The sequence below is a fragment of the Lagopus muta genome, chromosome 14 (genome assembly GCF_023343835.1).
Source record: "Lagopus muta isolate bLagMut1 chromosome 14, bLagMut1 primary, whole genome shotgun sequence".
Classification (NCBI taxonomy): Eukaryota; Metazoa; Chordata; class Aves; order Galliformes; family Phasianidae; genus Lagopus; species Lagopus muta.
Window position 1 is genome coordinate 6,893,918 of NC_064446.1, and position 24,503 is coordinate 6,918,420.

The following is a 24,503-nucleotide window of genomic DNA, read 5'->3' on the forward strand; positions in this document are numbered from 1 at the left end:
TTGTAAAATTGATCTGTCCTCTTATCCGTGTGATTCTCCCTTAAGACTTTATTTCTCTTACTTTATTAGTGCAAGTCTATTGCAGACCTCTCATTTTGTTTAGAGGCTATTCCAACTGAGTCACAGTGTTGTCTAGGGCTCTGCACTGCTTCTTGTGCTGGATAATTGTCATATTTCTCCCAGGAAGGACCAAATGTCTTTTGGACATGGAGAAAAGCATTTCCAAATCCCTCTTAATGATGATTACCTGTCATCCACCAGTATGACATACAGTTTTTTCGATGTGCTTCTCAGCAGTGAAGTGAGCAAAAATTTGCCTGTAGCGGTTCACACTTGGCCTGTCAGAAAGATTTGACTAGGAGGTAATTTCCTTCACCTTAGGTTTGGAATGTGAATTTTTTGATTAGCAATAATTCTACCCTTAAAGAAAACATCCCAGTAGGCATATTAATTTGAATTTGCTTTGTAATTATAATTGGTCTAGTTAACTAGTTTGATTACAACTTCGTAATGAAACAGGTAACATTTCCTGTTTCATTTCATACAATTGCTGAGGTTGGAAAAGACTTTCAAGATCATCATCCAACCTCAACCTAACCATCTAGTAACCCACTACTCTAGCAACCCATTGCTGAGCAGACTTTCCTTATTCTTGTCGCTTCATTTTAAACTTCACTTTCTACTAGAAATGTATTTATTTTTTCACTTAACATGTTTTAAAAATAAATTCTGATTATCCTCAAGTAATGTGATGTAGGTATGTTGCTACTGTCACTGCTGAGTAACCTTCATTTCTTATTTCAGTTGTCTATTTTATTCTATTATTTAGAAATCCTGTTCACTTCTGAATGAGACAACACCTTTTTTTCTTATTTATATTCCATTTCTGTCTCTGTGGAGCTTCACTTCTGACTTTCACTTTCCTCTTCCATGATAGCAGTGCATTGGAGTGAAGTAAGTTTTCTGCCAGTAACCATCAAATCCCTGTCCTGATCAGTATGTAGCAGTGAAAACTTGGATTTCATGTCAATATTTCCTTACTTTTCCAGTTGTGGCTTGCAAGCTTTCCTCTTACTGCTAGAGAGAGATACTGTACTAATCTGCTATTTTGACTGCATAAACCAAGGAAGCAAAATGATGCCATAATCCACTTCAAATCATAACAGTCCTTGTTAGTTCAGTTTCGGTTTTTAGTCACCTCATAATATTTATCTTCATAATCTTTGCCTAAGAACTGCTTCTACAGTCATGAATAGGCCCTCTGAATCTGCAGTACAGCCTTGAAATCTTCTTTATCTACAGTTGAAAACATTGCTTTACAGAAAAACTTTCATTTGCATGCTGGAATCGGGCTGGGAGACAGGTTTTTTGTTTTTTTATTTCCACAAATGACTCAGCATCATACTGAGAGCTTGCGAACTGTTTCACATTATTCAAATCTCTCTTCAGCGCTGAGGTGCACAAAGCCCACAGCTATAACCCACATAATTTCAGTCTCTGAATGTGTAAAGGTCTGTAGTTAGTTGGTTTGAAATGATTTTCCTAATTAGGACTGTAGTTTCTCATCAGATCTTCTGACCAGACACGAGATGGTAGTAGCAATTATCTTGATTAAAGTGCAGCTTTTTCTTTTTCCCAGGCATCTTTCCTCCAAATGAATCTGGAATTAAATTCTGTTTGGATTATATGTGTGTTGGTTCAATTCCTATAATAACCCAAGTTTTGTGATCTGTCTGGAGAGAGACCTGAGTACTTAGCTAAAATCACTGCTTAGTTCTTCATTTCTCTACATGAAATGAAAATGAAGATGTACAAATGCAGCTAAACAATAATGTCCTGGATTTCCCTTTCTTACATGCAGGGCTTCTTCATTATTATTATTTTTTACTCCCAATCAAGTCTCCAGAATCCATTACTGTTATGCTTTTTGCCACAGGGGATTTCACTGCTTATCACTTTGCCTTCTGCACATAATACACTTTTTTGGTGTATTCAGACAACACAACAAAGACAGAAGATGAGAATTTGTAGCAGAAGTTATCTATCTATCTCTTACAATAAGTTATATTAATTTGGGGGAATTGAGGGAGTTTTTTGTCAGCTATTCATTCCCTGTGAATCATTTGATGCTGTATTAATATTACTGCATTATCATCCTCGAATTTTAGTCATCGTATTTAGACTTTCATATTTCTTTTCATAGCATATTCTATTCTTTACTCACTTAGAAATAGAATTCTTGGTTTTTTATTCTTTCAGTTCTTTTACATCAAGCATATATTGCTGAAAATAAAGTACATCTGTATGTTTAAAAGCCTGCAGGATAAAAATCTTGTGAGCACAGTCAGATTTTATCTTCCAGTATTTAACAAGCTATTTTTCATATTGATAGATGAGAACTTTACAGTCCGTATAATATCCCATGGTGTACTTTTTCTGACTGGAGCAATGTTAGAATGATGTTCTTAAATCCATTTCCTGGCTTTAAAACAAACTGTACAGTATTGATGCAAAAACACTTGGTGTTCAGTAAGCTTGATGTTCAGAGTTGTATCAGAATTATGTCTACCTTGTCAGTAGATATAATTTAATAAAAGAAAATTCTGGTCATTATGGACAAACTGATTTCATGCATTAGGAATAAAACATTCCGAAAGATCTAGTGAGAAATATATTCTCTTATCCTTTGTTAGAGTAATGAGTAGCATTTTAAGATGTTAAACTGCACCAATCACTACAAATGATGATCAATGAGACTAATGCAATTGCTGCCCTTACAGTGAGGGACATGAATATTACTAGATCTCAAATGGCACATGAATAAACACATGTATAAACGTTCATTTATTTTGATAAGGTAATTCACTCTGGGAAATGGAAAGCACCCTCACCTCCCTCCCTACTTCTTTTTTATTTATTTATTTATTTATTTATTTATTGCAAATGGCTGCTTCCCTTGCTGGAGGCTTGTGGGAAGAATTATCATTGCAAGGATAGCAGTCATTATGGAAACAAGGTTAATTTTCCAGTATAATCAAAATGAAAGATGTGACCTTCCCCTCCCTTCCCTTCCATTTCTTGACTGCAAGTAAAATTGACCATATAGTAGAAAATAAAAATGAAGTTGAAATAGCTCTGATGCTGAAGATCCAATCTTCATGTGTCATAATATCTTCATGCCTTGCAGAGAGTAGAAGTCATTTAAAAGCTTATTTTTATTAAATCCAAGGAAGTGACAATAGTACTTAGAGATGTTAATTACGTTGTTAAGAATAAGATGTGGGCAGTAGCCACTTGATTATTCCTTTCTCTGTTTTTCTGTCTACTTTGAATAGATCAGAGATGATTAAACACTTTTTGTCACTTAGGCCAAATACAGTTGTTACAAGTCACAGCTGTGAGGCACTGCTGTCCCAGGACTATTGCTTTCTAGTTCTGACATAGGTTGCCTGCAGCTACTAAATCTTTCCACAAGCTCCTTGTGGTTTTAAATCTAGCAGTCCCCTATGGCATAAAACAATCTGTCATCTTAGTTTTGTCCCAAGTCCATTCCCTGTAGCTAGCCCTCGCAACTCTTGGCAAAAGGAAGAGGGAAACAAAAGCAGGTAATTCAAGCTTTAGAAAACTAGAAGAAATCTGCAAGGGATTTCTAGTTTGTGTTCCACTAATATCTCATAGGACTGCATCCTCACCACTTATTTGAACAAGCTGCATCATGAATTGAAAATAGAAACTCCATTTTAGCCAAAGGGGTCTGAGGCACAAAATTGTTAAGGCAATTCCATCACAGTGATTAACAGAAAGGGAAGAGATACCTGGGGATGATTTGCTCTGCTGTCATGTTTGACCACCTTAACTTTCATACTTCAAATAAAGTTCTATATAGGTGAATGTCACTTGAAAAGCGGGTCTGTAGGAAAAAGCTGAAGATGTTCAAACCAAATATACCTCTCATAAAAGTTATCTTATAGAGACTGGAGAAGGAAAAGGTAGTACAATAGAGTACCAAAGCAGAAAGTAGAGCTCTGTGTATTTCACAGGATGTAAAAATCTGTTTAGAAATAGGCTTCCAGAATAGGCATGTAATTATGACTCACATGCAAATAACTTGACAGTTATAGCCGTGGGAAAATTGGAACCAGGATTTGGGGGTACTGTGATGTGCATCACTCATGGAGTGCAATTCTAGCTCATTTAAATCTGTGGTCGCAGCTCAGGCCGTGAATCTAGAGTGATTTATCACAGTTGTTCCTGTGTTCAGAGCTAACTCACCTCAACTCATAGCGAATCAGAGACATACTCCTGGCTGAGTGAGTGAAATGGGGTTGGTTTACGTTGGCCACACAGGTTGTCAAGCCTGCATTTTAGTGGCCCTAAGCAGTTAGTTGCTTGCGTGCTCTTCTTAGGTATTAAAGATGCTTAATGTACTGTACAAGAAAAAGCACCAGATTGGATAAACTACTTTTACAAGACCTTTTATTTTGTTATCAAAGTGCTAGTAATTGGAGTGGGACAAACAAGTTTTCAGTTTGTGGTCTAGTGCACCATTAAATTCTATGAAATCAGATTATTAAATTTAGGCTAAATTTTAATAAATTAAAACTAACTATCCTAACAGCTATCATGTAGTGGTGTGATGTACCTAAGCTTTTAGTATTTTTCATTATTTTTATCAAAGAGGAAAGTAAGTGCGTACCAAATCCAAAACTTTTCATTGATTTCATGAAGCTTAGAGGGAAACTGTGGCACTATTCACAGTTTTCTAGGAATTACATGTAAGTATTTTTTTACGTGAAGGCTTCTGTGATAGTAGATAACTAGGCAATGGAGCCTAAGCAAGTGAAAACAAACACTGAAGCTAAGAGAAGTACCACCTGATGTTAAGGAAGAAGTTCATGCATGTGTATGTTTTTCCCGTATGAGGGAAGGCTAAGAGATGCTGGGCTTCATCAGTCTGGTGAAGAAAAGGCTGAGAGAGGATCTCAACTGTTTATAAATTTCTAACATGTGGGAGTCTATTCAGTAGGTGTGCACTCTTTTTTGGTGGTGTGCAGCAATAGAAGAAGGGACAATGGGCAGAAACTAGAAGGCAAGAAGCTCCATTCTAACTCAGGGAAGAAATTCTTTACTGTCAAAGTGATGGAGCACTGGAACAGACTGCCCGGAGAGCTTGTGGCATCTTCTTCTTTGGAGATATTGAAGACATACTGCTACAATTGGCTTCCCAATAGTAGGTTTCCAACTCAAGGCCCCTACCAACCCCTATAATTCTGTGAATCTGTGAAAAATATATGTAAATGTTGTGTTTATATATATAAACTACTAACAGCATTCTAATGGAGGTTTAGTACTCTAGCAGTTTCATTAGAATGGAGAGAATCTCCTCATTATCCTGCAATTTGAGCTCTAAATATACCTATTTAGTACAGAGTTATTTTTAACAAGGGATATAATGCCCTTGGCAAAGTCCTAGGGAGGATGCAAATTTGTCTAAGGGTCAGCATGTTTTATAGTTTCTGTCATGTTAGCCATATAAATATTTTAGTATATTTTATACAAATATAATCTCTCGATTCTTCCCCTTGAGCAAATACTAATTAGGAGCAATGAACAAAAAAAAGCAGTATATCTTATTCTTTGTGGTTTGCCATAAGACTTTATTTCATATTTATTGAAAAATAGCCCCATGGTATTCTCTCCAAAGAATCCAGTGCCAAGAGGCATCTAGTTGTATTTAGTAATCTTCAGCATCGGTAGTTTTGCCTCTTGGGCTCCAAGATTGATATTCCTCATCTTGGGGTATCTTTACAGCTTTCTCTCCTGATCCATTGCATGGAAGTGGCCAGTATCAGTGTGAGTAGTAGCAGAAATGTGAGTGCAGTTAGAGATTTTTGGGACTTTGAGGCTGTCAGCTTAATGAGTAAAGAGAGCGGAGGCAGTTCTGAAATATATTACTACTGGGAACCAGTCGCCAAAGAGGCAGTCCAAACTTTTAGGTAACTTTCTTGTGTATGGAGAAATTCCCTGCAAGAGAGAGAATGTATCTACCCTCTAAGTATACAACTCAAAATAGTTTTGAACATATTTTAGACTTCTGTTACAGATTTCACAAACTGTGTGAGAACCATCTGCTTCAAAACCTTGGATTTCTATTCAGATACTTTCTAGGATAAAAAAAATCTCCGTAAAATGTAAGCCAGCTCTGCTGCTTACACCAGTGCTGTTACTGTGGTGAAATTTCAGTCTTTTCCTACTTCTTGTAATAACCTGCTGCTTATGTCTTTGTACAGTAATCACTGCTGGGAAGTACTGATCATTCATTGCACATTCCAGACACTGCTGAAACCAATAATGATGATATCTAGGTGATATACATCCTTTTTTCTCAGCAAAACCTAAGAGTTCTGAAAGTCTCAGAAAGCAGTGAGTGGGTCTCTGCCTGATACCTTCAAACCTAGTGAACAGCAAGGTCGTTCTTCCTTTCCTTCACTTGCTAGAAGAGGGAAATGTGAATTCTAAGTACTTGTAAGCAGATCAGCAACATCATCAAGTTAATAACATGTACACATATTTATCATGTGTATATGTGTGTGCTTTTCAGTTATATGGGACAATGGTTTCTGTGAGGATGGTTGTTCCTCTTCTCATAGAATTGTTAAGGTTGGAAAAGAAATCATCTTAAATCATCCACTCCAACCTTCAGCACCACCATGCCAATTACTGCCACATCTCTACATTTCTTGAACACCTCCAGGAACAGTGGCTGTACCCATTCCAGGGCAGTCTGTGTCTGTGTATTAGCATTCTTTCTGAGAAGACATTTTTCCTAATATCCAACTTCTGGGACCTCCTTCAGCCTTATTTTTTTTCATGTTGTCTTTGTGACTGGACCACAGAGTCAACCCCATGCAAAGGCAGGTTTTTCTCCAGAAACCTGGCTGGTGGGATTCTGTGACATGCTGTGCTGCTCCTGCAGGGCCAGCTGCCTGGTGAGCAGAAGGGCAAGCTGGGCAGCAGGGAGTGTGCATCATGTCACCCTTGTTATCTGGGCCCTGCTCTGAGCAGCAGTCTGATAAATGTGCCATCACCTCCTCCCAAGTTGCACAGATGCACATGTCTATGTGCACCAACCTCCCCTGCCCAAATTAAGTTGCTCCACTTCTAAATATTCTAAAAATTCTTGGCTTCAATTCTTGCTGATGTTCAGTAGGCCAACTTTCTTCCCATTGTTTCTTTTCCCCATGTGAATGTTGATGAGAATGGTGTGTCCTTTCCTCTGACTGTGCTAAAGGCTGGCAACCTTTGTAGCGTGCCTCAAGTAATGGAGCTGAAATCTTGGGCAAGTACTTCCTTGTTATGATATGAAAACTAATAATAGCAGAATCAAGTGTATTATTTGATCTGAGGCTGGAGATGAGACATTCTGCAACTCATTTTCTGCTGTGTTGGTTTTCTGTTCAAGCTGCTGACCTTGAAGCGAGCTTTCTTTACTTCATTGATGCACACCATCCAGTCACATTTATGAAGTGAAGAGAAATGGATGTATATTTGGCATTTGCACCGACTGTTCTTTCATCTCATCAGTCTTTTTATCTTTTAAACATACATTCCAAGCTATTAAATGTTAGATATAATAAAACAAAATAATGGCTAATAACCCATCTAGCTTGCCTGCAATACAGAGGTATAATAGCTTGTCTGACATTTTTTAGAGCCAATATTTACCTTTATCACTGGCAAGTGCCTCCTGAGGCTCATTATTCATGTAATTCCCATTAAGAGGCAGTAGTAAAACAGCCTATTGTCTTACAGCTCTTGTTGTTAAGTACACTATGTTTAGTAATAAATATGCCAGATTGTGCCACACCAGATTATTACTATTTTTTTTTTTTAAATCTCTGCATTTATAAGTGAATCATATTCATTTATAGACTTCTTTTCATTTACTTCTTAGACTAGCCAGATAAAAGCGCTTTTCTTCAGGTGGGCTTCAAGAAGTATGACCATATACTTATAGCCTTTGGTTCAAAAGGTGTGAAAAACAAAAGTAGTCTTACTTTTTTTAAGTTTTGCTTTGCAATGAACCAGGGCTTATATTTAGAGGAAAATGAAAAAGTATTGAAATATAAATAACATCAGTTCTAGAACAATATGAAAAGTGTACTTCAAATATCTCAGTTACCTGTTATATAACCTGTTCTGTTATATATGCTTTCACTCTTAAGGCCTGAGGTAATTAACTTGCGTCTCTAATTTTTCTTCTGTGTGTCAGTTCTGTGACAATCTTCAATATAAACATCAAGTTCTAAAAAAGCTCTGATAGTGGCATGAATAAAATGAGGGAGTTTTCCTCTTTCAATCACGTGAAACCTGTATTTGCATGGCATGCTGGGTAAGAGTAGATCTTTAGTCCTACGCCTTGGCAAAACAGAAGAAAACTGTAAGCTGCACTTGCTGCAAAGCCCAATACTCTTTGTTTTCTCTTACATTTTCTTTAGTAGCGTTAGAATACTTAAAATTTGTTTGTTCTATGGCTAAAAATACCTGGTAAGGTTTTCAAATGCACCCAATGCTGGTTTTATTCTGCTCTTATCCACTTGCAAGGTTTTTTGTTGTATTTTATTAATGCATTTTTTAGGAGGTCAGTGTCTAGGAGGATTTGTGGGGAGGGGAAGAAACTGTTGACAATCACTATTGAAGCTATAATATCTGAATTTTATCTGAATTTTATCTGAATATAATATCTGAATGAAACTGAATTTGTGGATTACCAGATCTTTTTGTTATTCATAATCTTTCTTTTCTTTCTCAGTTTGTTTTATTCACTTACTCAATTTTAAACCTCTTTCCTTGAGAGCTGTAAGGAAAATATCCTTCCATTCACAAACTAAACGATTGGAAGTGGACATTTCCAGCCCAACCTCTGTTAGAAAAGAAGTTAGAGGTATTTACAAATGAATATCTCTATTAAGATTCTCAATAAGTAACTCAATGACAAAAAAAGGACTCCTGCATTCTTAAATGCTAGTAATCTCCTGGCTGAAACACAAAGCTTACTGTGGAACTGCCAGAAATACTCTCCTTTTCTAGGGATCTGTAATCTGGCATTTACATATGGGTGTAAGAGAAGTACACTCCAATGCTGAGAGTTCTGGCTGTGCAGTTGCCTAAATATTATATTGGTGTATATATGGTGTATAGATCCCTTTCATAATATGCAGTGAATTAAGCTGTTGAAATGAAATGTGTTCTCATTTGTTTTCTGTGTCTTCCTGCATAAGAGACTTGGGGAGAGGATAATCACAAACAAGCTGGTAAAGGCCCTCATGACCCAAGGATCAATTTTGCTTGGTCTAAATTAGCACAGTTCCTTACAAATGAAGAAACTAGAGAGGAGATGATGAAAAAGTACAGAAATCAGCAGACTGGTTTACAGTAGGTATTGTCTTCAATGTAGCTGTCTGTAGCATTCTCTTTTTTTCCTTTTTTTTTTTTTTTTTTTTTTTTTTTCTCCAAAGCTTGCTTTAGCTGTCTGGTATAAATGAAGAAACAAAATCTTATCAAGTCCTGAGAGTTTTACATTAACCTGCATGTTATTTTGTTGTATCTGTGAGGCTTAGCTGAGCTTTATTTGTAGTTAAAACTTATTTCACATTGCTGTCTTAGAACTGTTTAAGATCCCACACTGCTATTTCCTGAGCTGTGCACCATTACCTTTTGGAACTGAACCTCAAGCATCTCCGTGCTTGCCTTAGCCCCTCACTCAGACAGGGATGAAAGGAAGCAGAAGTTGAATTTCTTGAGTGGCTTGGGTGTGTGTGCGTGCGTGTGTGTGTGTGTGTGTGTGTGTTTTGCTGTTATTTTCCTTTCTCTTTTAAGAAAGACAACATCAAAGAACAAAAACAAAAACAAAAAAAAAACCAGAAGCCTGTTGAAAAGGCCCACTGAAACTACTGAAATTGCACTATTTTCATACGAAGAGTAGAAAGGTTCTTATTTGATTACACTTTGTTCAAAGATGTTATTGTTCTTTCTTAAATTCATGGCCTTCCAGCAGGTCCTGACAATTGGCAGATATTTATTTATACCATGATCTCTGATGGCTTATTCTCTTATTCAGAAGGTGCACTGATTTTAGTCAAGATTCATTTTAAATGAACTTTTCTGTTTTTGTAAGCTAGTTTAATTTAAGAGGAAAATAAGGATATTTGTGTTGTAGCTTCACTGAGTTTTCTTTATGGTTGACCATAAATATGTTTTTGTTTTTTTTTTCAATTGGGATTTTTCATATTCTTGTCAAAAATTTATTATATGATTGAGTATTACTGTAATGGAGAGCAGTCTTAGAAGCCTATAAATCACTTATTTAAAAGTGTTGTTCTACTGCTGCTGGAAGTAATAGAATAGGAGCTTTGTGCATTTTGCTGTTAGTAGCTATTGTTTAAGTTGAGTAGAGACTCTAGCAGGTAGGGTTTTTTTTTTCCTCTGTGAGGCACTCCAGTCATGTCAGTGGATGATAAATACTTATAGAATGATCACATAGCAAAGGTGGTACATTCTGAGCAGCCGTTTGCAAACTCTTTCTAGACAAATTCATTACCTTAGTCCTAGTTCACGTCTTCGGCTTGTGTAATTTGAGGTTAAGCTATACTTTGTATATGAAAGCACTTGGAAAGATATTCATCAGATCTCTTTGTAGTCAAATGCCCTTGTTCTCACCAGAGTTGACCAAATGTGTCCTTTTTCCCTTGACAGCACACTGAACAAATCATTCCTATTTGCTAGTTGGTCTGCAGGTTTTTGAGAGAAAATGTCTCTAGTCTTTGGGTGAAATTCATGTAACAGACAGCTGTACTGCAAGCACAGAATCTGCTTGCTGCATCTTCAGATGCCCTAGAGCTGTGTAATCAGACGATTTCAGCAGCCACGTTGTCATCCTGCCTGTTTGGATGCGGCTGTAACCAGAGTGAGCAAGCCTATAGAAACTTGGCATTGGGAGGCTTTTGCCTCTCTTATTGTATTTGGCGTGATTTGTAATCAGATGTAACCTGACAGCTACAGCTTGACGAGCTGACAATGTACTTCACTTGCAAAATTTATGTGATAAGAATGAAAACTCATTTTATTTAAGCTGTGTTGTTTTTATGCACAGGAGGACCTTTTTGTTGTTTTTGTTTTGTTTTTCCCTTTGAATCTGCTAGTAAAAGTCTGAGGAGATCTTGAGGTTTTTGTAAGTGTGACTGCTATTTTTCAAGCCTCTAAGAAAGTCAGACTTCCCCCAGTCACGCTAATTTATTTGGACATTCAGATACAAAGCACAGGCTGAAAGAAGTTCTCTTATTATTTGCTCCCTGAAGCATGCGTGCCCCATTTTCTGGCCATTAGGGTGTTTCATAAGCTCTTATTGTTTACCATATTGGTAGAAAATAGAAGGAGATTAAAGAAAAAATTCGGGGGGGGGGGGGGGGGGAGTAAAAGATCCCATTGGAAAGTCAAAGATTTTCTTTTCCTTTGTTGAACTTTTGAATAAGTGCACGTACACCTAATACACCCATTTCTGCTACTAAGACTGCATGAAATCTGATTGCCTTTAACACTTTGAATGCTTGGACTGCTGAACCAAAGGGTTACCTCTTTGCTGGAGGATGCTTCTGCTGTACATTCTTACACCAAGTGAAGCACTTGTTTGCTCAGCCTGTCTTACTCAGCATGATGTAACATCATGCTGTTAAATGTAGTTGTCTGAATTACCACTTGTGATTCTGATACTGTGATCAGCCCCAGGAAGATCAAGCCAGCAGAATGCTTGTCTAAAGAAGTCTTTCTATAGCCTATGGTTAGGTAATACTGCCCTTCACATACAACATACAGGGATCCTTCATCATCTTCATTTCCCCAAGAGCTGGCTTCTGACACAGCATTTTGTATTCTACTAATATTTACAGAAAGTGTGAGGCACTATCAGTTTTCAGATCAAACTGTTTTTGTTCCTTGCATTCTTGCAGTACCATCAAGGGATGATCCCAGAAGAACTGGAGGATTTTCTCCTCCTGATGTAGTATCACAGAGCACCTCCATTTCAGGATGTCATGCTGGATTGCCTGCTGACTGAACCTCCCCTCTGACAGGGCTCTTCTTCACTCTGTGAGGCTGAAAGGTGCTACGTGCTCTTTACTCAGTCAATTCCTGTTGCATCTAGTCATTTTCACTCATTTTACATAAGTGAAATTCTACCCAAGAATGTTAGAGCAGTGACAGAGGAGATGCGAGAGTCCTCATATATACTCTGTATCTAGCATATGAACGTAGGAGGTGGGTGTTTAGTGTCACTTGCCATTTCCCTGCTTCTCCAGAAAATCCTGTGTGGGTTTCCATAGGGATTCAAAGTCCACGTAGTTATCAGTAGGAGGCAAGAAACAAGTATTTGGACTGCACTGTTCTTCAAATTAGAGGAAAGCAGAATAAGGTAACAGAATTTGTGCCTGTGTTAATACAAGCTTTCTTTCTGTTGTGATGATTTTTTTTTTTTTTTCTGTGGAAGTCACTACTTAAGATCACTCTAAATATAACTGTGTACACATTTGTACTTATGAGAGCCTTTCCTGCATTGGATCCTTCAGAACTACATCTGCCACTCATTGTTTCTCTTCCTCTATCTAAAAGCGTGAGCCTTGCTGCCAGGAACTTTCCCAAGAAAGTTGGAGGGTTGAATACACTGGAATGGCTTTTCCTCTGTTTGTGTTCTGCATTGAGTTAATATTTTCTAGCTATGCGTACATTTGTTTAAATGCTATTCCCAGAACTCATTAAATAAGTGAAATAGTGTTATTTTATATAATTTAAGGTCCCGTCCTAACAGTCTTTCTTAGATCTGTGTTTCTATGACATCTCTAATTTAAAAAAGAAAAAAAAATCCTAGTTTTTACTCTTCTTCTCTGGTTTATCTGCCGTTTTAGCTGTATTTCATAGTGTTTCATTCTCTTCCTATCCTGTATCATGCTCACTGTACTTAACCTCACCAGTTATTAATCTGATTTGAGTTATTGTTTCAGTGGATGCACATTATACAGACTGAGCAATATTTTTTTAATGTCAAATCAGATTTCAGAAACAGTCGTGTTGTTGAAAACACTGAGCAGAAAACTACATCCATTAAACTGCGTTCTTTATCAACTGAAACTATACTTTTCAATGTATAGCAGTTCATAAAGTGATGTGTTGTAAAAAAAAAAAAAGTAACTAAAGAAAACCAAAGTAAAACATTTACTTTCATTATTTTTAGCTTTATTATGATAATAGAATTACAGTCTGACATAAAATAAAGAGCTTTTGCTAAACTCTGTAAAGCAATACATGCTTCTGCCATAAACAACCTCTATTAGATTTAGGTTTTATTGCCACATCACTGCACTGAGGTGCAATAAACATTCAATGTCATCTTTTTAAAATTATCCCGGGAGTAAACAAACTGTCCTCTATAAGAGTGTATCATTATTTTCAAGGAAGACTTACTATTATTACATGGTTTAGCAAAGCACTGTAAAAAAGCTACATAGAGAATACCTTGTCTTTGATAAACTCTGCAATCAAGTTTGTACAGTATAATACTATTGGCATAGACTAACAAACTAAGAGGTGATATAATGCAGTCATTGCATAGCAAAAAGCAGACTAGTTAAGTAATATTCACATCTAATGTGCAAAATGCAGACCAAAAGGTAGCTATGAATTACTAGAAGGATAAAATGTCCTAAATGAACACACTAGTTAAACGCCAAAAATAACAAGATAAACAAGTACACTGAAGTTAAAGAGCCATAGTTTATTTTTTTCTATACATATATCTACACATGATATCAGAAGATGAAAACATCCCCCTTTAATAAGCTCCAATCATATAACTTATCAAGTTTAGACAGGACTAGATGATAGACAATGAAGCATTATTAAAAAAAAAAAAAAGAAAAAAGAACTAAATAGAACATATAAAACATTAACTACTTCCTTTTGTAGATAGAGAGCATCAACCTTCTGACTTGTTGAGGCTTATAAAACGTTGCCTGAAATATGACTGTGAAATTTAATTTTGATTAGCTGTTTCTCTAGAGACTTATGTAGCATTTCTTCAAAATTGACTCAGTACAGTGTGCTGTGGTTTTTTTTTAATTGATCCTTGCCAACACTCACCATTATTCCCGTCTCTTTGAAAAAAATTTATCTGATATTTTATTTCTAACAATCAGCATAGTGATACTGACTAGAATTGTTTTTAAGGGAGCACAATACCTGCAAAATGGACATCTTGTATTTAAAGCCCTTACATATTGTTCCTACAAATATATTGCTACAGTAAAAATGAAATGTTATAAGTTTACTCAATAAAATCTATTTTCCTGTACATTCTTTTCTGTATGACTTTTTTGTATTTAATGCTACATATATTACATCACTTATTGTAACAGTTGTGTATCGGCAAATATAGCAGTAATATACAGATGAACTTCTGTCTTAGCAAATATTTCACCATTTCTACCTACCAAATATAATCCCATACTTTAGTATTTATGCATGACCTGAGCAGACCAGTCATTAATCTAATAGTAAACATTGGATGACATTGTCAAATTGCAAGTTACTGTACACTTAACCACTTTACAAATGGAATTAATTCCAAGCACTTCCTATCTATTTTTTAGACTTTCCAATGCCAATGATTTTTTTTATCTAGGCTCTAAATATGTTTTATTGAGCGTTTAACAACATATTAAGAGCTAAGAGGTGACGTCTAAACAATGTTTTAAGAACAAAACTTTTAAAAAGTTTTTTTAAAAAAAAAAGAAAATAAGAAAAATGTACAATCTCATGCTGCATATTTACATATATTATTTAAATACTATATTTTGTCTTTCTGCTATCCATAAATTTCATCCTAAAGCTTTTTTTAATGTATCATTTTATAAAAGAATACATTCAACATATCTAGAGCTTGCAAAATTTGTGTTTTGGTTTTTTTTTTTTTTTTTAAACTCTATAACAGTGATGAGTAAAAGCTATCTGTAAAAGCATCTGGGATTTGTTTGGATTACACGGGAGAAAGAGGGACTTGGGATCTGCACTTGATTGTGCAACTGGTTTGAAATCTAGTCTAGTAACAACTTAATGCTTAGAACAAGACTGCAGTAAGAGAGCAGATTAAAGCATTTTTCACCATTAGATCTTATGTGCTATACAGTGATGAACTGTATCTACAGTGAGTAATTTTTCTTTAACAATCATTTAATATTTTAAGTTAGGTCATTTGGAATATAGAAGGGAAAAAGGAATAGGAAAATAACTTATGGGATCCAGCAAATGGAAAGCTTTAAATCCTTGAAAAGATTATAAACAGTGACTGAAAAAGTGGTGCAGTGTAGTATGTGCAACATGGACATCAAAAAGAATATTTTCCTGCTCCTCACAATCCATTGAATAAAAATATCTTTTTCATGTACATATACAATACATCTTGGGGACATTCAGTATTAAGCTATCTACAAATGCTTGCCTTTTTTTTTTTTTCCATTACTAGAACTTTCTTTCCCTTTTTAAGAATCAGTTTCCCAAAGTTACATAGCTTATATTGTTCTCTCCCTTGTATATAGGGTTCTTAAATATACAGATATATTTTACTTCTGGTTAAATGAAGAAACCTTTATGATATTCCAAATGGGAATTACTGTATGTGAAAACTGGAAGCAATTCCCAGAGCAAAAGACAAAACAGAGCTAGATGAATAAATGAGGTTATTGATGTGGAGTCGGGGCTTTTAACTGAGGCTCCCGGTTTAAATAGGTAGCCCAATAGACTAAATTAAAGATTCCAAAAAGCAGTGGGAAAGCTATTCTTGATAGTCGATCAATTTTGCTGACGCTGTTAAAAGTTTTCTTGGGTTCTGCAGGCTTTGTTTCTGGCTTAACTTCTTTGGGCTCTATTGTTGCACTTTTAGCAATGGTTGCCAGCCCAGGGTCCCTTGCAATATTAGGGGTGTAGCTTGTAGCTGCAGCTGTGTACGTGTTATTTTTCTTAATGAGAGGATCCTTCACCTTCTTTGGCTAAAGAAAGAAGAAAATATTTTATTCTCATTGGCTTCTCAATAGATAACATACTAAAAAAAGCACAATCAAATTTTGCTGTAAGTTAACTTTATTTCACAAGTTGTGATAACCTGTAAGTAAGAAGGTAATGTTGGGGTACACGACTCATGCAAAATACTTAGATGAAGATGGGCAGAATCACTCATCTAGATTATTTGTATCACTTAAACTGAAGTATATGATGGATAGTGAAGACTTACCCTGGTAGCTAGGCTCACTGTTAGACAAAATTATCTTTAATGGTAATGAGCAGTGATGAACCATTCATAACTCAACGTTCCCTTAATCAACTCTGCCACTTGACCAGCATAAGAACCTTAAAAGATACTGAATTTCTTAATGTAATTTTCCAATATTAAGGCAAACAGTGTTTTTATGATTCATTCTAACACAATTCTTACATTAAAAATATGCAATAAAAATATGTAACCGTGACACAAAGAAGTGGATTATTTGGAAACACACCAAACCAGTCATTTTTATACTAAGGATATACACCAGAAGCATATGAATTAAAGAGAGAAATTTTCAGTTCCTACTTGAATGTTGCAATTGGATTGTAATGGCTGAAATTACATTCTGAAGAAAGGGTCTTAAGCAGCCACATGATTTTTGCAGCCACTCATGTTGTAAAGCAAGTCTATACTGAATGTTTTTCAGTGGGAGGTGTAAAGAAAAACTACTTATCAGGAAACAAAAAGAGATAACAATGCCAACAGCTTGGAAAATCATTAGGATTCCATCATAGTATTTGCTGAGGGGGGAAGAAAAGGGAATGTTGACCATGTTGTCCTCTAGAAGGAAGATGATAATACAGATCAAGAAAAAATAGTAGGAGTGGTTTTATTGCATCATTTCACAGAATAACAAATAAAACTATCTGTTAGCAAGATGCACCTGACCCAGAGAGGAAGTACTTTTTAAGATAGTTACAGTGCTATTTGTCATAGATTGACTATAGTTTAATAGCTAAATGGGCAAGGCCCTGGGGAGGCAGGAGGGCTTTAGTTTATAAGTAAAAAATTAAGAAGGTGAACACAAAGGTTCCTGAAGGACACCTGAAAATGTGCAGGAAAGCTGCAAAAGCATGAGGGCACGTGGGAAGAAGCGTGTTGAAGCATGACACTGAGCCCCAATCAGGAAGGAAACATGTATTGATGAAATGTTAAATTGGTTCCTTCATAGGAAAGGGATTTGGATAGTGCCTGTGGTGCAGATGCTCTTTGTTTCAAGACAATAATATTCACCGTAGCTTGAGGCTCAGGAAAAGCTTCAAAACATCTTAGAATATCTCTGCTGAGTAAGACAAACAACTGGAAAAAAAAAATACTCAGAAAAGAAAAAAGATGAAGTCAGAAGGCTTTCTGGTTGCCTGTCTTTTCTCTCCTCCTGAGCAGGAGGGCTGCTGATGTGCTTGGTATGAAGCCTGTACTGTTTCCCCATCAGCAAGATGTGCTAATGAGCAGCTCTAAATCCAGCAGGTCGAAGAACCAGATTGCAGAAGTGTCAGGGGACACTCAGCCTACAGATACAAATTTCATGAGGAATCTGATCCACAGGAAGCCCTGACACCAATCAGGGGCCTGACACTTTATGTCGAATTTGAATTAATGAAAACATAACAGCCAACAGGAGCCCTAAACTTTATTAATCTGTGATGCTTTGTTCGCTGTTAGCTTGCTTTGCTTGGTTTAATGTCTGCAGATAACACGCTTTACTGGGTAGTGGCATATCTTTGTTACCCTATAACGAAGGCAAGAATGAAGACCCTTACCTGCTAGTGAATGTAAAATTGTACATCCTCCAATGTTTCAGACAGCATTTGAATATTGTGCTTTTACTGCTCTGGTTTGTCTTTTTTTTCTTTTTTCTTTTTTCTTTTTTTTCTTATTTAGTATGAAAATTTAATTTTCTTTGAAATAAATAGCTGGTTATAGTTACTTGTTAGTAGGTAGATAGTATTAAAATAGGAATAGTTAATATTTAATATTTTCTATTATAATAACTCGTTCTTTAAAAAATAGCTGTAATGTGGATGAAAGCACAGAGAAACAGAGAAGAATGACTTTCAATGGAGGTATTATCAGTAACTGAAAATATTGACCAGCAGTAACACCACTCAAATCTGTAAGTTAATTGCTTCATTTTGTTCTACGATGCTTTTATGGTTGGTTGTCACTGTGTAAATGTTCAGAGTTTATTTCTATTTTATCACTGAATGACTTGCACAACAAAAATAGAAAAAACAGTACAACAAAGAATATTTATATATCCTATCTGTACATTCCTGAGTTAAACACATATATTCGCATACCAATGAGTAACATCTGCTCCTCCAAATATTTATTCTGCTGATTCTCTAATCTGTGAATGTTCATAAGCAATTAGGCGATAAGCAATTAGGCAAGTTAAAAGTCTCTTTCAAGATCTCGTAAAAAAATAACCAAAATGAGCTTCCTCACAAAAGGAGCTCACATGATATTTCATAGGAAATAGGAAACTCATTCCCTGTACATCCGCAACAATTTGTTGATGCACATGTGACTTACAGACGGTCTGATCCCTACAAGGAGACAAACTGATGTCCTCCTTTGCCCTAAGGGAGATGTGGATCAGGGTTACTGACTCCTGAAACAACCTAATTTCATATATAGGCTAAGAATTAAAAATAACAATATTTCTATTTTTAAAAAACAGAGAAATGATAGTAGGCAAAGGCAAGAAAAAGCCATGCATTGATTGATTGATTGATCATTATCATTGGCAATCCTCTTTAAGTTGAGGAGCAATGTACTCTGGAAGCTCAAATACAGCAGCCACAAGATTTTTCTCCACATATATACTAAGGCATGGACACTTTATCTTGCTCCAGCCCTACAGAATGAATTGGCTTCCCTCAAAAAAACAAACAATCAAATTATATTAAAAAAACAGCTATTAAAAATATATGGAGGTAGCGTGTGACATAATGTGAATTGTAGGAGTAGATATTAAGTGGCGTTACCTTTTCAGGAACAACACTTTTGCCATCCCATGCGTAACCTCTCTTTGTGAAGTAATTCACTGTTGCAAATTCAATGAGTGCAGAAAACACAAAGGCATAGCACACAGCTATAAACCAATCCATGGCAGTGGCATAAGCCACCTTAGGGAGTGAATTCCTCGCACTGATACTCAGCGTGGTCATTGTTAGGACAGTTGTCACTCCTGCAAAACAAACAGGTTTTGTCCTCGTATCAGCAGTTTTATTTTGCACTTCAGTTCTCAACTACTACGATAGATAGGAAACCCTCATCTGCACCCATCATTCTTATGGACCTCTCCACTTAAATTCAGTTGCTATCTCAGGATATCAGGTTTCCAATTCTGTATTTGTGGGATCTTTGAAACATCAGTTTTATACTTTTTTTTCAAGTTGTTTTAGTACACTAGTAGTTTTTAAATGGGGATGTAAATTATTTTTTAAGTTTTGGACTGGATAATACTTAAAGCTTCATGGAGCATAAGGTATCATCATTGCTCTTCCTTACCCAAACTGTGTAAATTGCCCTAAAAATACATCGACTCACATGTGTACTTCTCCTGGTAGTTTTAATATATTTAAACATAAAACTTAAAAGCTTATCGGTTTTGTGTTTCTTAGCCTGGTTATTGTTAATACTAAAATTGTTTATGAAGTATATGTTCCTTCATAGATAAATTCTCTAAGCTTTATGTAGCATTAAATTTATTTAAATTCATATTATTGCAGATGTTCCCTGATGCTCCAAAAATAGCACAGAATTTACTTAAGAACAATAAGAATGTTATCTGCATCTGCGATATCAGAGCTCCCATAGCTGATGACCCTTGAGCTCCCCGTGGAGCTTTCACTGGCAGTGGTAGGGCTGTACTGAACTCACTCTGCAAAATCTGCAAGCGTAGGCTGGACATTTACATCAAATCATGTGTCCACAAGCTACCTTGACAATTGCAGTATCCTGTATTGAATGTTTTTTGCAGGTTTGCTGCACTGAGTGTTAGTGAGAATGTGCAGTGGTCTAAAATAGGCCAAATAATGAACAGTGTATTTACATACTAGTGTAAAGAGCTTGAAATTCTAGTGCCTAGTGAAGAAGCAATTTCTCATCCCTGAGAGACAACCTAATCTCATATCTGACTCAGTATTAGCAAGCTTATGTTTCTCTTGTGCAAAGCAGGATTTATAATTTATATTATCTGTGATAGTAAGTGGGCTAAAAGATGTAAGATGTGCTTTTGTATGCATTTGTTCATGCGAGATATCCTGAGATGTTTTTTTACTGCCATTAGGAAGTGGAAAAATCACCTATCTTGATATGTAATGATGGAGTAAACACAACACTGTTTACTAAATAACTGTCTTCTAAAAGGAGAACTTGCAAAAGTACATGGGTTCTTGAGCTCTCAAGATAGCAGCTGGAGATCATGGAGTATTATGTATTATTCATTGTAAGACTAGGAAATGTTGTCCTCTATCTAGGGACAGTGAAGTATGGCACTGCAAAATGCTGAACTGACATTTCCTTTTAAATGGCATGTGCAAAGAGAGATAAAATAGATACAACTTCAGTAGTTTTGAGTACACAGGCTCATAAAAGTCCCAGATCAATTCTCAGTGCAGTTGGTGATAAAACTTCTGAAGTAATTTTAGACATTAATCTAAATCACATTATGTAAATAAAATGTAATTATCTTGTGCTTTAACCGTTCTTCTGTAAATGCACATCCATATATCTACAAAAAGTCTTTACTTGGTTCATGAGGTCTAAGGTTATGCAAGCTGTGAATTATTTCCAGAGCCTTTGGGAAGCAAAAGTATATCTATGAAATGTGCCTGAGAAAGGTCAGTAAAAACAGCTTTTGATCAACAAGAGTTTCAGTGTCTGCATGTTCCTCAACATCAGGCCTTGTAACTCTCTCCAGCTGCACACTGGGAAAATTCCCTCATGCAGAGCAGGAGGGCCCATGGCATCCTTCTGCCCTAAGACAGCCAGCTTGGCTTTGTGCTCTTCTGCATCCTCCCGTCAAATGTGCTCAGGTGTCCCATCCATACATCACAAAAAAGACTAAGTCACATCATAGAAATATCAGGATCTATTTTCCTTTAAAGGTACGTTACTTCTTTTTTTTCTTCTTTTTTTCACAAAGTACTTGCCTTGGATTCTTCAGAGATTATGCTAGTTGTTTGTTTCTAATTTTAAAATAAGTGTTTGCCAGCAGTGGTTAAAGCACTGGGGACGAACTGTATAAAGTTAGAGTCCTTCAGATTCCCTTGTTACTGCGTTCATTGAGTGCATCTATTCACTGCTGTAAGCACAATAAATCATCGCTGATTTTAACAGGAGATGTTTAGTAGCATCCTACTAAGGGGATTTTTTAGCTAAAGATGTTCAAAGAGGCTGAGGGTGTCAAGGACATCAAGTGACAAATACCATTAATTAAAACTTTCTGACAGTCCCCACCATGGATATCATGGATGTCACATGTCATCATCAGAAATGTTTCATTCATATACATACTGTTTTGGAAAAGTAGGACTGGAATAGATTGTTCAAGATATTTTCAGGTCCAATTTTACTCTTAATTTAAAAGGTTTGGAACTTGTTGTGAAGATGCACGAGAAAACTATACATTATCTCTTGAGCCTGTACTAGTGCAGTAGACGTGCTCTTCTCCAATATCACTCTGCGCATATCACTTTTACCATAGAAATTCTTACATTTATTTGGCGTGTCATTGCCAAGGAGTTCATAAGTCTTTCTTACCAAATACAGTTCTTGCTGGAACAGATTCTCTGTTGAGCCAGAAGGACACCTGTGACAGTATCACTGTCATGATGCACGGCAGATAAGTCTGAATGACAAAGTAACCAATCTTTCTCTTCAAGTGAAAATGTGTAGTCATAACAACATATTCCCCTAAAAATAAATAAAAATTAAATTAAAAAACAACAACAACAAAAAACTGTAAAGATTTTATAAATACAAAAATCTGGAGACTTTAAATGAAGTCACTTTTCATTATATGTACAACTCATTTAAGCAAAAAAAAAAACCAACCTCAAATTATACTGGGTCAGTTCCGAAGAAAATGTTTAAAGCAAATTCTGAAGTTCCACTAATAATAACAGAATTAGACAGTTCTAGGAAACACTAATTAAATTTGCATCTTTTCATCTCCAGTGAGTAGTGAATGAACGTCTGCATTAATTGGAGGCTGTTTAGGCCTCTTGTGAAAGATTTCATTCCATTAGAAGCTGGAAAACTGCTGTAATATGCACATGGAAACACCATCCAAAGACGAAGTGATGACAGCAAGTCAGAAATGTTTCAAGCTTAAACTGTAATTTTTGATGTGGTTATGTTTCTATTATCAATGTGTGTGCTTTATCTACTCTGAATATTAAGCACCCCTACCCTACTAAATTCAGTACTTTACTAAATTAATGTTCTCTTGCCTAGTAAATGGCCAGTGCAGGAATAGTATAGAATATTTTCATTACTGTTAGCGTTTAGTGCTAGAAAAACATATGATTTGTGTATTCCAGTTACATACAAAAGGCATTGTTAGCATTTATATAACTCTACAATTCTTTCTTTCCAGACGGTAGCAAATAATGCCTTATTTTCGGACTATTATTTACAACATCACTGAAAACATATTTTGAAGAACAGTATATTCCTAAAAGATTGGAAAACCTATAGCTGTGACATTTCGTTCAGTGTAGATTGATTCTTTATACAATGGATGTTATCTTAGCAATGAAACAGGTGGAAATATAACTGGATGAAAACCTCTGTCTAGATTAGAGATGACGTGAAATCACCATTATTCTCTTTTAAAATACAGGCATTTGAAAAGAGACTGTTGCTCCTGAACAGTAATAGCTTAAATTGGATTGAAAAACTATGTCTAGACATTGACTGCTTATACACTGAGCATGTTAAATGTACTTTTCTTTAAAAGAAAGTCTAGAAGGACATTCATTTGAGCAATTGCTCAATGTATAATCCTGAGGAAATCTTATAGATAGGATGTGGCAATACTCCTGATCTGTTCCAATATAAAATATAAGTCAGTAGCAAATGGGCAAAAGAGAATCAATTAAAAATTAAAGGTAAAGCAAAGGCTTTACAAGGAAAAAATTCTATCAAAAAAATAGAACTTTCAGAGCAACATGGTGGTTGTTGATGTGCTTTTTACCCATTGTTCTTTAATTTTCACCGAAACAACCCACAGCAATGATCGTAATCTTAGGAAGAATGCCAATCCTAGCTAGAAAAAACAGTCATTTAATTTTATTGCTATAGCTATTTTAATGCAGTGTCATATAGAATGCTTACAATGGTTTTCCAGAATTAATTCAGCAACCATAGAAGGCAAGCTAAGAATATAGAGTGAACACATTGCTCTGCTCTAAAACTTTATTTAGCTGCTTAAATTATGAATGTATTTTTAACCTCTAGAAATGAGAACGGGATTGAAAGCATGAAGGCAATTAAAAAGTCCAGGATTACTCCCATCAGTTCAGTGCTACATCAGGTCTGAATTAGAAGGCAGATAATGCCACAAGAAGTGCATCAAGCAAAGCACGGGGCTAGAATAATGCTTACAATTCAGTTAGAAATTAAAGATGTTTCTTTAGGTCCTCAAATACGAATGGACTTGAATCATTTATTAAAATATTGTAGATCATTTAATGAGACTTATTTAAATATAATTTACACATATTATACAATATGAAACCTTTGAAAGTGGCAACACAACTCCTGCATTTACATTAACCCAATGTTTTGAACCATGTTCACATTTCAGTCTTTCCAGTGCTCTGAAAGAGTTTGTGTCTGTGCTCAGCACTTTTGCTACAGTATTTAAGCAGCCCTTAATTCTATGATGTTTCACAATTAAGAGTCAATGTTCAGATATTGCAAATTAACCTGTGTCCTTATAATGAAATGGCTGATATTCAGTAAAGTCAGATCAGACCTATTTATGTTCTTTAAGCTATTTTTAATAAACCCAGTTAATCAGCTGGGCACCTAAACTTACTGTGCATCACATTAATTTTAATGACATGCAGACATGAGGTTCGATGAGGGAAATGAGTTTACCATAATAATACTTATCCTATCACTGTGGGTAGAAATGAGGCTTTCCTTGACATTAGTTTAAAGCAAAATATTTCTCTTCTTATGCTGTGTAACCCAAGAGAAATTAGCCACTCTTAAGAAGTATTCTCTCAGCACGTTTTTTGAACAAGAGGAAAAGAATATATCATTTAGTGAGTACAAACCCTGCTGTTTCTCTATGCAAAACAATGTTTTCAAGGTGGCAAAATAATTCCGTGCA

The 24,503-nt window shown here is 35.8% G+C and overlaps 1 protein-coding gene across 2 annotated transcripts in view; it reads right to left on the reverse strand.

The window, feature by feature from the left end:
* Nucleotides 1-14,998: 14,998 nt before the first annotated feature.
* GABRA1 (gamma-aminobutyric acid type A receptor subunit alpha1) overlaps nt 14,999-24,503 on the reverse strand; it is a 40,230-nt gene continuing 30,725 nt past the window's right edge. For both annotated transcript variants that reach the window (XM_048960653.1, XM_048960654.1), the window contains exons 8-10: nt 21,920-22,072; nt 19,138-19,340; nt 14,999-16,091 (exon numbers count right to left, since the gene is read on the reverse strand). In XM_048960653.1, the coding sequence (XP_048816610.1) occupies nt 15,783-16,091; nt 19,138-19,340; nt 21,920-22,072 (665 nt within the window). In that variant the 3' untranslated portion in view covers nt 14,999-15,782. The remainder of the gene's footprint in view (nt 16,092-19,137; nt 19,341-21,919; nt 22,073-24,503) is intronic.